Here is a 13,641-nt window from a genome sequence, read left to right on the forward strand (position 1 = left end):
TTTAAGTCAAATTACGGTCTTCAATTATCAGATGCTATTTATTTTAGCCAAAATAATAGTTATCATAGATACATCCATTAAATGTAAATGTTTTGCTATATTTTATGGTAGCTCATTCTTCTTATGAGTTTAGAATATCAAATACCATGGTACATTGTTACGATATTTTACGGCTGAAACTATAGGATATAGAATACGATAATACTGTTTACTTCGCTACTCTCAACAAGTGATTGAAAAGAAAACATTCAAAAAGAGAATACATTATAATCTGATGCGTAATAGCGATATTTATGTTGTAACTCATAAGAATTCAATGCGGAAAGGTGATATCACTATCCAGTTCCTGCTTGTTATTCCCTGGCATAGGTCCACGTTTGGAAGTCCGTGACGTCACGCCCGCACGGCAGATTCAGCTGAGACCACCCCCTAATATAGGCAGCTTGGTTGCATACTACATTTTTTCCCATTTTGGATTGTCATCGGAGGTGCATATGTATTTGACTGTATATTTTCTTGGATATGTTATTCCATCTCCTTCATCATTTCATCCACATTCACTAGCGATCCAGCATCTCTTACTTGAAATATAATTACACCTCTAGGGCTACAGTAAAATCATGTCAACTGCTATTTTTCAATGTGCCACAGTTTTGCTTCAAATAGAAGGGATTTTTGGCCAATTTGTGAACTAAATGCTCACCAGTTATTCGCCTGACATGCCGCTATTGTTTGATCATGAGTTTTGTCTTCTCTCCTAGATTTTTGCTCACGGTGTACAGGAGGGAGAGAATTCCTGCTCCGGCAAGCCATCTCCATGTCCTTACATTTGCGTGGGCATGCCACGGGGTGGTCACAGGTGCCTCTGCCCTGACAGCATGGTTGAGGGCCCTGATGGTGGGTGCCTCTGCCCTGACAGCATGGTGGAGGGCCCTGATGGTGTTTGCCTCTGCCCTGACATCATGGTTGAGGGCCCTGATGGTGGATGCATCTGCCCTGGTGGTGAGAAGCCGTATGGCAACGGAACGTGCCCTGGTAAGAGTGCACCACCTCCAACTGTATATATCCAATAATAAAAAAATCACCCCCAGCAATCGGGTCATGTTTTTATTATTGTCACTGTTGATGGATTTTTGAAAATAATGAGACACACAATTTCCCTAAATCGATCCATCACATACTTCTTTGGCTATTTCGTAGATTTAGTTGATGGCTTCATTGGTCTCTACTTTTATGCTTCTCCTCAGCCTTGTGCATTGGTCTCGTGTCGTTTGTTTCGGATTACACTCTTATCCGTGATTATTTCTCTTATTGAAAGGTTCTCCCTTATCAAGTAAATTAACTGTATCTCAAATGATAATTCCAATTTTTGGAATGCTGGTGGGCAACTTTTGTATTTACTTATTTTAAGCTTCAAATGAATAGCTGAATGGGATGGATTATTTTTGTCATTGTGTATTTATCTTTCCCTTTCGAATTATTTAAATGAATGGTAGGGTCGTCATTTCCCCCCCTGACGCGTTTTTTTTCGCTAGTCGCGATCCGCGCGGCGTTCAAGTTGAGCAGGTAGTTGGCGCTATTTTGGTGGTCATCTACGAACCACCGTGCATTTCGAGTATCATATGTTTTTTTGGTGGGATATAAAAAGGCGCAGAAATGTGTGAATGTGGACAGATGAATGGAAGACGAGTTAGTAGACGAACATGCATAAGAGTTGTGTGACTCGGAGAGAGGCCGACGGAGAGAGACAAGGACGGAAGAACGAGAGAAAGGAAGGGGGAGCCGCTACTAGACGAGCCGGCCACAGCCGTTACGGGGTTGACTGCTGAATCATCCACAGTGGGAGGAATACTCTCCTGGATGCAGAGTGGAGACACAGCACTTCTAGTGCAACGTCAACGAGTACTATGGACTGTGGCAGGAGCAAGGATCCAGTAAGGAGCCGCATCACAGCATAATTAAGTACTCACGAATCTCCCCATTTCCGGAGATCGTCCTGATCAGTGATCACTTCCCCTCATAATTGACCGATTCCATCCGAGTGCGTCTCGCACACACGAACGAGTCTCCGTTACGTGTTTAATTCTTCTATTTTTTGACGAGAAAGTCATATTTGCCTATATTCTGTATCACAATTCTCCTGTTCTATCGTCTATAGACTTTTCACATTATCCGGAACGAGGATCTTGTAATTTTCTAATTGATGGTTGCCACCGTATATGCTTGAAGTTGCCAAATTGTAGTATTTTGTAATATTCATTTTTAGTTACATCATATCATTCACCAACTAACCAATCATTATACCTTTCATTATCTTTAGATATTTTGGGAGGCAAGTTATGGATCTATCTAGGAAATTATCGACCTGTATTTATTAAGCCGTAGAATCTAAGCATTGCGAATAAAATCAACTGATTTTCGCGTTACCTTTTGAAACGATGAAATGTTCACGGTGAAACGAAGCCCAGTACTGGTCCAAAAACTTTTTATTATTCGTTGCCAACTATTTTCGACGTCTATGCCGTATTTTACATGTACAAGACAAACTTTTTAAACTGGATATTTTATAAAATTTTAGAAATCACCAAATGCACTGTTGCACATAACACCAAAATTCTAAATGATATGACTGTATTCAAATGCTCTAATTTTTTATCTTCTGTTTTAAAATCTGACTTCTTCCCTGACAATCCACCTCCTCACCTACGGTTTTAGGCGACGCTACTCCTAGACAATAGGCGCTGCTATGCTCAATCTGCTAAAGAAAGGAAATAAATGGTGGTGGACGGAGGAACATGAAAAATCATTCAAAGCCACCAAATTTATGTTTGTGAATAATGTCATAATATCCCACCAAGAATTTTTAAAACACATGTTCCTTCAAACCGATAGTAGTATTTGCGGTTTAGGTGCTTTACTGAGTTAAAAGGACGATTCAGGCTATGAAAAAGTAATTTTTTTAATACGTCGCACGCTTCGTGGGCCGGAGTTTCTGTATTCCACAACGGAAAAGGAAATGTTAGCTTTAGTATGGGCGCTTGAAAAATTGCGGGCCTTTCTTTTATATCGAGAATTCACAATAATTACGGATCATAAATCCTCAATTTTTCTGAATAAATAATATCTGAGATCTAGTGGGATAACGAGGTGGGCAATGTCGATCCAAGAGTTTTCATTTGAGGTTCAGCACTGTGAGGGTAAGTAGAATATCGTCCCTGACTGGCTAAGTAGGCATCCTTGTGGGGAAAATGAAGTGGCCGGTAGGGGTGACATGGATTTTATTATTGCAAAAATTAATCTAGGAATTACAGGCACGCCGTGGCGAGGAGTGGAGGATTTAAAAAGAGCGCAAATAGAGGATCCTAGAAATTCTCACGTAGCCCGTTTTCTAGAAGGGACGCTACTTAGGGATCACCCCCAATACCGGAATATAGTCAGACCAGCTGACAGATTTAAGATCAGTCAAGGGATAGTGCATGTAGGAGTTGGTAGGGAGGCCAAGCTCAGAATATGGGTGCCGAGTAGGCAAGTTGAGAAATTGATTCCATACGTGCTTACCTCGTACGCTCATCTTGGCAGCCAATAATTGAATTAATTACCAAAGAAAGGTTTTTCTGGAAGTACATGGGCAGACAGATACAAAATTTCATCCGCACCTGTGATATTTGCAAAAAAAAACACTCGAATCGCGCTTACCCATGGGATGCGATGCGAAATATAATTCCGTCGCAACCGCGGGAGGGTTGCGCGCTCGATTTGTTCGGTCCCCTACCGAAATCATGAGGAGGGAACAAATAAGTTTTGGTCGCTGTCGGTGTATTTTCAAAATTTGTACAAATTTATCCTATTAATTAACCCATGAGTAAAAATTGTTTGTCCCACTTTCTAAACCAATATGTAAAAAATGTGGAAGCCCTCAGAGAGTTCTCACTGACCATGGGACTCAATTTACTAGTGAGACGTGACGAAAGACCCTCCTCGATTTAGGAATTTGATGTAATTATTCATCCATACGCCACCCTCAATGTGGCAGATCAGTATTGGTCGCACCGAAGGCGCGTTTACTATGCTTTACCGGTGAGAACAAACTCACCACAACCAGCCAGTTGACAAAAATAATTAAATAAATTGGCGCATGTGTAAAGTTGTCAGTGTAAATGTTTGTTCTGTGAAAAAGGAAAGATTAAAAACAATGCTTATTTTGGAATTATGAAATTTTTCTCTCTTTTTTTATGTTTTGAGATTCTCTTTTGCATTGAAGACGGCAAAAGAATTTTTAAAGTTTTTTTTATTTTGTATTTTCAGTTTTTTTCCATTTTATTTCCATGTAATATTGAAATCCCTGTTCAAGTACCAGTAAAATAAATTAAACCTGCGATTGGAAGGAGGTAAGACATAGAAAAGACAAATCGTCGTGGATTAATTCAAGGCAGTGTAATTGTAAATAGATAAAATGTCTGTAAAAATTTCATAAATACGCTCTGTAGCCTGGACAATTTATTGACAATGGATGATTAACAGTTGCGACAGTAAAAACTATTTTTTCTCGGTGATCGTATTGAGTGAGTTTAATTGCGAATTAATTTCAAGAAACCAAGAAAGGAGTTGTTGATTTTCGTAAGATGAAGGAGCAGAGGAGAGATTAGAAGAAGGCAGGGAAGGAAAGGCTTCAGGGTTTAATGCAGAGGCAAATGATTTGGTAAGGGGAGGTGAAGGATTTGGTTTTTGAAAAACTGAAGTACGTTTTGCTGACATTGCTGCTTTCGCTTCCTTGTGCTTGATGCAGCCCCAGTAGTTAGCTGGATGAGCTTCACTACAGAAGGCACATTTAGCCGGCAGTTCCTTGGGCTTGACGCATTCGTTGCTTAAACGATCTAGGCCGCAACGGACACACCTTGGCGGTAAAGAGCAGTGATTCTTGGTATGTACAATGCCTTGCCAGCGGTGGCTTTGGACAGGGACCGCAGGTTTTACATAGTTACTGATTTCGACATTAATCCCTAACTATTACCATTAATAACTAACCTAACCTAACTATTACCATTAATTATATTTTATGTTAATGAATGCCGGAGCATCAATATTGGCATCAGTAGTTACATGGCAAACTTAAGTTGGATATTGAGGAACTGAGTTGAGTCCGGAATCTCGTTGTTTGGCTGAAGGCCGGGTAAAAGGGAAGATTTCGGCGGCCTCTATCCTTGCTTTCTCCGCTGCGGTCATTGTCCATACCTCACTTTCACATAGGAGCATACTCCAAATGTGGGCTCTCATAAATATTTTCTTTACTTATATATTTAAGTTTCCCGCCGTAAGCAGTTCTCTCTTTTGGTGGAATGCTCTCTTCGCCTGGGCTATTCTGCTGACAATTTCTTTCTTACCTCTCCCGTCACTACCAGTAATCTTGCTTCCCAAATAACTGATTTCATCAACCTCTATTAGTTTTTTCTTCCATATTTTAATGTTAGTCTTGACTTCTCTTCTGCTATTTACTAATATCTTGGCTTTCTTCGTGCTTATTTTCACTTGCTATTTACTCATTACCCTAGACATATTAACGAGATTATTTTTCAAATCCTTCTCTGTTTCTGCTGTAACAGCTTTGTCATCGGCAAATCTTAGTATGCTAATTTTTTCTCCATGGATATTCACTCCCAATGCCTTTTCTTTGATTTCATTAATGGCTTTCTCAATGGAAACGTTGAAAATTACGGGTTACAATGTACAGCCTTGTCGCACTTCTCTCCTAATTCTTGCTTCTTTACAGCTGGACCCTGATTTTAACACCGTTGTTTGGTTTTTGCATAAACTGTGAATGACTCTTCTATCATTGTAAAAAACCCCAATTTCCTTTAGTATTCCAAGCATTTTGCTCCAATCCACGATGTTAAATGCCTTCTCTAAGTCCACGAACGAAATGAACGTTGGCTTGTTCTTTTCCATTATTTTCTCTCTAAGCAGTCTAAGGGCCAATATTGCTTCCCTTGTGCTTTTGTTCCTTCTGAATCCTAATTGGTCCTCATCTATGAACTCTACTGCTCTTAGTTCTATTCTTCTATAAATGATCCTTGTCAGTATCTTCGACGCATGTGTAGTAAGGGTTATGGTCTTAAAATCTTCGCAGTTCTCCGCTCTTTTCTTCTTCGGAATAGGGATTATGATGTTTCTCTCGAAGTCCTTTGGTATCTCACCTGTGGAATACATTTCACTTATGATTTTGTATAGCTGGTTCAACGTCTCCTCTCCTGAATTTTAAATTAGTTCCGCAGGAATGTCATCACTGCTAGACGCTTTATTTATCCTGAGGTCTCTTACAGACACATCAAATTCCGATCTTAAAATTGGGGGTCTCATGTCATCGGTATTCACTTCCTCTCGTTTTCGATAGCATTCGTTCTGAGGCTGCTTCCTTTGTAAAAATCTTCCAGACATTCCTTCCATCTCTTCCCTTTTTCTTCGTTTTCAATCATTATTTCTCCGTTTTTGTCCCTAATGGTATTACATCTTACGCTGCTGCCTGCAAACCACTTCTAATGGTTTTCCAACTCTATTCCACTGGTTTATTGGTCGTATCCTCCCCTATTCTTTTTTATTCAGCTTCTTTTAAAGCCAGTTGATGCTGAACCTCCTTCAATTTTTGACCTGCCATATGTTATTCACGGCTTTCTTCATTTTTTTTAAATTGCAGGAGGCATTTCATCGTAACAGAGTTATGGTCACTACCGAAATCTGCTCCTGGATAACTTTTGCAGTCCTTCACCTGGTTCCTGAATCTTTTTTTCACTAGAATGTAGTCCATTTGGTGTGTTCTAAGGTCTCCTGGCATCTTCCACGTGTATCTTCTCCGCAGGGAATTTTTGAATAAAGTTTTGGCAACCACTAGCCTATGCTCAGTGCAAAATTCCATTAGCCTTTCTCCTCTTTCATTTGGGTTACCTAACCCATATTTCCCAGTTATTATTCCGTCTTGACCTCCGCCAACGACGGCGTTCCAGTCACCTAAAATAATAAGATTTTCTTCCCCTCTTACCTGCTTGATAACTTCCGCTATATCGTGGTAGACATCTTCTACTTCTTCGTCTTCATAATCTGACGTAGGCATGTAAACCTGCACGTCTACAGTAGCTACGGGTTTAGTATCTATCTTCACCATAACTATCCTTTCATTAAACTGCAGGTAGCTTTTAACACGCATTCCGGCACTCTTTCTAAGCATTATGCCTACTCCAGCATTACGATTTAGCGATCCTGTGTGTATCATTCTGTAGCTTCCACCCCAAAATTCTCCTCCTTGAGGCCACTCCATATCGCTGATGCCTAATACGTCGAGGTTCATTCTTCGCATCTCCACCTTCAAGTTCTCTAGCCTACCGCAGGTACAAATTGATCTAACGTTCCATGTTCCTATCCTTAACATTCTATCACCTTTGACCGATGTACCCTCTCGATTAGTCCCCGCCCGGAGATCCGAATGGGGGACTACTTTACCTTCGGAATATTTTACCCGAGAGAATTCCATCATGTCATTATATAAATTGAGTGGAGTAGCTGCGACTCCTCGGGATGATAATGTGGTGGTTTCCTCTTGCCTTCCACATCGCAGTACTACGGCGGTTAAAGTAAATGTTACCACGCCCGTAGTGAAATGTGTGTCGCTGTATCGACCAGTTTGGTCTCCACCTCCGCACATGTGAAAAAGAGCTGCTGCCCTCTCCCTCGGGTGATGAGAGGCATAATTGTTGGCGGCCCCCAGACGCCAAGTGCCGGAATTTTTACAGGTCTCAGTATCATTTAAATGGTCTACCTTACCCAAGGGTAGCCCAATACCCCCTCAGAACACCGCCGCTTTTTGTCCACGACTGCTTATTCGACGAGAGAACTCGCTTATCTCGCAGCTAACCTCTATATCTAAAGGTCGACCCACTATCCGTAACCCGGTGAACGAACTCGGTGGCTTTAAGCTCAACTGCGAGAACAGTATATTATTCTTCTTTAATGGCATTTCTGCTACGCAAAAATCTCTATCATTTGGCAAAAATGAATGTCCTGATATTAAAAATTTGTGATCTGTGATTTCCACATTATTGTCCAAAGTTTCGACAATTTTTAATCAAGTTAAAGCCACTTTAATGTTTCTATTTCACCCGACGCACATGCCACCGTTAGCCATAATGTGTCTTTCACTTCTTAAATTTTTAACATGTTTTAAGTAGAATGAAACAATTTCATGAGCACCTCTGGTACAATAGTTTCATCCCAAAGGTATATGTATATTTTATCGTTGTGAAAATTATGAATACCCAAATTTAAAACATGCATATTGCGTTTGTAATATGCTACTGAGGTAGTCAACTTAGGATATGGCAATACTTTTTGCAAGTCGAACGGGAAAGCGAAATGATAATCTGAATTACGCGATACTTGACCCTGATGTTGTTTCAGTAAATTCCAGCTGGTTGTGCTAGTCTTAAATGGACATCGTGTTCTTCTGCAAGTTTATTCTTTATCATCATTCGATGCTTTAGTTTTAATAAAAAAAAAACATTATGGCCGCCGCCACAGACACACGTGTTGTTACCGTCCCGATGATTTTTTGTTTTTTTGTCGGTGCAAACGCGGTTTTCTGCCAGTTTTATTCTGTTTTATGTGAGTGAACCCACACCCTCTCCCACTACAGATTATCATCTTATTTCTGTGCTTCGCCTGTGCTCTATAAGAAGTTTTGTGTTTCCGTGCTCACCGCCTTGTCGTCTCCCCCTAGTGAACTCCATCTCCCGGCGATCCCTAGTGCCCTGCCCCAGAGACTCGCGTTGCATCCCCGGCGATTCGGGCATTCTCTGTGGGTTCATTTCTGCGCTTGTGTTCCTTGTGGAAGCACTTAGCTTTCCTCATCCTTCTTGCTGGTGATTTAAATATTAATCCTGGTCTGGTGTGCAATTTGTAATACCAGAACTCGCGGAGCATTCTAAACAAACTCTCGGATCTCGCCGCTCACATCAGTGAACTCTCCTCTTTCCAAGTGATTGCGCTTACCGAAACATGGCAAAGTGAAAAAATTTCTGACTATGATTGAAGTTCGCTTCCTCTCTCCACATTTTCCGACGAGATCGACCCACTCGTGGTGGGGGCTTGCTTGATTCAAATTTGCCTGCAATTGGCGGATGGATCTAGAACTAAACTGTGAAATAGTGTGGACAGAAATTCAATTTTACCGCGGAAAAAACTGCGGTCGGAAGTTATTCATTGGTTGCTTTTATCACCCACCCAATAGCGACCTATCCATCCTCGAGGAGTGCTTTGCATCGGTTCTCCGTGTCCGCTCGCCTGGTGATGTGATCTTATTTGGGGACTTCAATCTATCTATTGTGTGGATATCCCGCACCGATGCACAGTGGGCTGAAATCGAAAAAAGCTGGACAAAACCTCGAAAATGGTTTTTTTGAGTATGGAAGTTGAAACTTTGCACAGTTGTTGCCAACACATTAGTGCATTTTTTGACGCAAAATGTTTTTCATAAGTTAATTTTTTATAGAAAATACATAGCCTCAAAGTTGAACAAATTTTGCGCAAATTGCCCGCTTTGAATTTTTTTCGAAATTCAGCATGTTTAAACTAATGTCACACCTTTAGTAGCAATTCAATAGCAACAAAAAATTATACAATTGTTAAACGGTTTGTTATCATTGATTACCATCAACTTTCACGACTTAGTTGTCGTAATTGTGACCAATACGATACAAAATGGCGGACCCTGTTTTTCGTCGAATTTTTGTGTTTATGTAGGATTTTAAAAAAAGGATCACCGAGTTACCTCGAGATATTTACACCACATATACTACAAAGTATGTAGATTATGATAATGGGAAGTGCAGCTGCGACCACCTGCGACGCCGAAATTAAGATCGATTTTTCGAACGTGCGGCACCGCCCGGAGCTGGCTGCTGGCCACGGGAATTGCCGTACTCGACGGATGTTGGCTAGTGAATCATTTTAAGCAAATTTATTGTATAAAAGCTATGATATATTATTACTACATTTATTTTCCTTTTATTTTAACCTGATTTCTTTACTGTCTTGTAACATTTATCGTCGATGCAGTACAAAATGGCGGACGCTAATTTCAGTAACGTTTTTGCCCGTGTGTGGCTGTATAAAAAGAAGGACACCGAGTTGCTCTCAGATATTTACATCGTAATTGCATAAAGCCTTTTAGAGTCTCCATCCACAGAAATAATCTGCGACCGTTCCCAAAAAACAAAATAAAATCGATGTTTTTACCGTGCCGCGCAGTCCGTGGCTGCTCCCTGGGCGCATGGAATGTCGTGACGCAGCGTACATTATAAAGCGCTATGAAGTCTTTGCAGTGGATATGTTTTATTTCAACATAATTATTACTATTTCATTTCAAGTTGGTTTATTGTCACTTTAGGTAAATGAATTCGCTCCTCTATCCATTTCTACTGACTAGTGACTACTTACCAAATTCCCGAATGCAAACTAGCTGACTTGAAACTCTGACAATTCCGCACGTGCATTTTACCCCTTGGATGGGTAAAACGGCTCTATTAGCCTGCTTCTAACCTCAAAGACAAAATAGATTTTACAACCAGCCGACCAGCCCGCAGCTGGTTGGTATTTGCCCGTCCACCCCATGCGGTAGTCGCGAAAATGGTCTTTTTATGACTCCACGTTGCTCGTGTGCGGTCCCTTTTACCTTTTTCGGATATTCCGTTTCCAGAAAGAAATGCATATATGAATTTAGTTTTGAATATACAGTGAAAGAGGTTTGTTGTGCTGTGGTGATTTTGGATGCACTCGGACACACGCGCTTTGGATATTGATAACTCCGGGGAATCTCATCGGTTTTCTGCTTTAACTGCATATGCGGTGTAAAACACTCATTCACCAGGCATCTATCATCCAAACTGGTAAGAGATTTTCATTTGTAGTTCTTGATATTTGCCTCGTGCTATAAGCAATTTCCCTTTTTTTATTTACCATTAACGCCTCTAGAATTGACCCTTTCTTTTATTTTAATGTATGTTACTTGTTATTGGTAACTCGTTCCCCTGAAATAGAACCAGTGTTGAATTGAACAACAAATTTGGAGCAATTTTAAAATGTCTGGTCTCGAGGTAACTCGTCTATTGCTTCATAAAAAAAGTTGTCAAATACGGATGTAAATCCTTTTCGGAGAGATATGAATTTTTAATGTAATATCTTACGAAAAAATTTCATGCGCAAGGTAATATTGAAGCTACGAAGGGCCTTAGTGACTCTCTTAAACGATATTTTTGATTCGCTACCAAAGCAAATGGGAAGCCTGCAGTAGAGACAATGAAAGATTTTTAAGGAGAAATATTAAGTGGCTGAAAGCACCTATATATGTACCAGAAAACGTTCCAGAATTGACAAGAGCTTCTAATTCTTCGGGTAAGTATATGCGATTTATAAGTGACCTGAGTTGTTGCATTATCTCAACGGATTTAAGGGCGATTTTTTACTCATTTTGATCCCATTATAATCTGGTGGACGCCCGGAAAAATATTTTACGATATTAGCGAAAGAACTAAGAGGAAGAAGACTGAAAGTCTTAGATCTTCTCACTCGGCGGCAACTTTATTATTCGCAGCATCGATGACATTAAGAGAGGAAGGAGATGAGGCGGCATCCAAATTATTGAAGGAAATTACAATGACCACTCCAACCAGAGCAAGGAGAGTCCTAGCTAAAGGGAAGACACCCATCTCAGGTTCCTCCATGATGTCAGAAGACGAGGCTCTTTCTGTTATCATATCGATGCAACTAACAAAATATCAGTACAATGGTCTTCGGAAATAGCTGAAAGCCATGGTCATAAATTATACCCGAACTATGAAAGAGTGAGGCTTGCTAAAAATGCTGCGTACCCGGATGGCATAGAGATTATAGAAATACCGTGCAAAGTCAATCTACAAAGTCTCCTCTCGCACACTGCCTCACGGATTCTAGCTTGCGTGGCAACTGTTCCTGATGCCAGAAGTGAATTGAAGTGCACTCTGATTTGTAAATATGGTTTCGACGGCAGTTCTGGGCATTCACCGTACAAGCAAGTTTGGCAACAAGAGCCTAGGTCGGGGGAATATTTGTTTATGAGTTCTATGGTGCCCCCGACCGTTCATAAGGTCCTAATACACGGAGAAGGTATAGCTTCAGAGATGATTCTTCCTCTAGGGCAATTATCTGAAGAAGCAATTGAAGCACGCAATAAAGATAGCAGAAAATATCGAGAAAGCTTTAGAAGGAAGCGCTAAAGAATATCTACCAACGATGATTTATTTCGCCGGCTCCTCCTGACCTCGGATCCAGTAATATCCAATGCCGCACCTCTTGTTACGAAGAAATCCCGAAGAAGCCGATAGAAGTGAGGAATTTACTGTTACTAAATGACGATGACCCAGAAATCCTACAGCCTGGAAGTGAAAGCGGAGTTTATCGAAAGTTATTTAAGTTTATCGAAATGGAAGTACTGAGAAAGAAGCCAAAAAGCCTATACAGTTAATAATAACATTAAATACATCCTCAGCAAAGGCTATGCATTCATAGCGCTTTATAATGTACGCTGCGTCACGACATTCCATGCGCCCAGGGAGCAGCCACGGACTGCGCGGCACGGTAAAAACATCGATTTTATTTTGTTTTTTGGGAACGGTCGCAGATTATTTCTGTGGATGGAGACTCTAAAAGGCTTTATGCAATTACGATGTAAATATCTGAGAGCAACTCGGTGTCCTTCTTTTTATACAGCCACACACGGGCAAAAACGTTACTGAAATTAGCGTCCGCCATTTTGTACTGCATCGACGATAAATGTTACAAGACAGTAAAGAAATCAGGTTAAAATAAAAGGAAAATAAATGTAGTAATAATATATCATAGCTTTTATACAATAAATTTGCTTAAAATGATTCACTAGCCAACATCCGTCGAGTACGGCAATTCCCGTGGCCAGCAGCCAGCTCCGGGCGGTGCCGCACGTTCGAAAAATCGATCTTAATTTCGGCGTCGCAGGTGGTCGCAGCTGCACTTCCCATTATCATAATCTACATACTTTGTAGTATATGTGGTGTAAATATCTCGAGGTAACTCGGTGATCCTTTTTTTAAAATCCTACATAAACACAAAAATTCGACGAAAAACAGGGTCCGCCATTTTGTATCGTATTGGTCACAATTACGACAACTAAGTCGTGAAAGTTGATGGTAATCAATGATAACAAACCGTTTAACAATTGTATAATTTTTTGTTGCTATTGAATTGCTACTAAAGGTGTGACATTAGTTTAAACATGCTGAATTTCGAAAAAAATTCAAAGCGGGCAATTTGCGCAAAATTTGTTCAACTTTGAGGCTATGTATTTTATATAAAAAATTAACCTATGAAAAACATTTTGCGTCAAAAAATGCACTAATGTGTTGGCAACAACTGTACAAAGTTTCAACTTCCATACTCAAAAAAACCATTCTCGAGGTTTTGTCCAGCTTTTTTCGATTTCAGCCCACTGTGCGATGGTCGCACAGCCACCCCCGCTGATGACTTTTCCATTCATCATTTTATCCATGGGCTAGGGCTTGAGCAGTGCAACTCCTTTCCCACCAGTAA

General features: G+C 40.5%; 1 protein-coding gene across 1 annotated transcript in view; it reads left to right on the forward strand.

The window, feature by feature from the left end:
* Positions 1-13,641, forward strand: part of LOC124153241 (sortilin-related receptor-like) — a 161,762-nt gene that overhangs the window by 43,114 nt on the left and 105,007 nt on the right. The window contains exon 15 of the mRNA XM_046526340.1: positions 762-1,035. Within this exon, the coding sequence (XP_046382296.1) occupies positions 762-1,035 (274 nt within the window). The remainder of the gene's footprint in view (positions 1-761; positions 1,036-13,641) is intronic.

The sequence above is a fragment of the Ischnura elegans genome, chromosome 2, assembly GCF_921293095.1.
Source record: "Ischnura elegans chromosome 2, ioIscEleg1.1, whole genome shotgun sequence".
In the NCBI taxonomy this organism is placed as follows: Eukaryota; Metazoa; Arthropoda; class Insecta; order Odonata; family Coenagrionidae; genus Ischnura; species Ischnura elegans.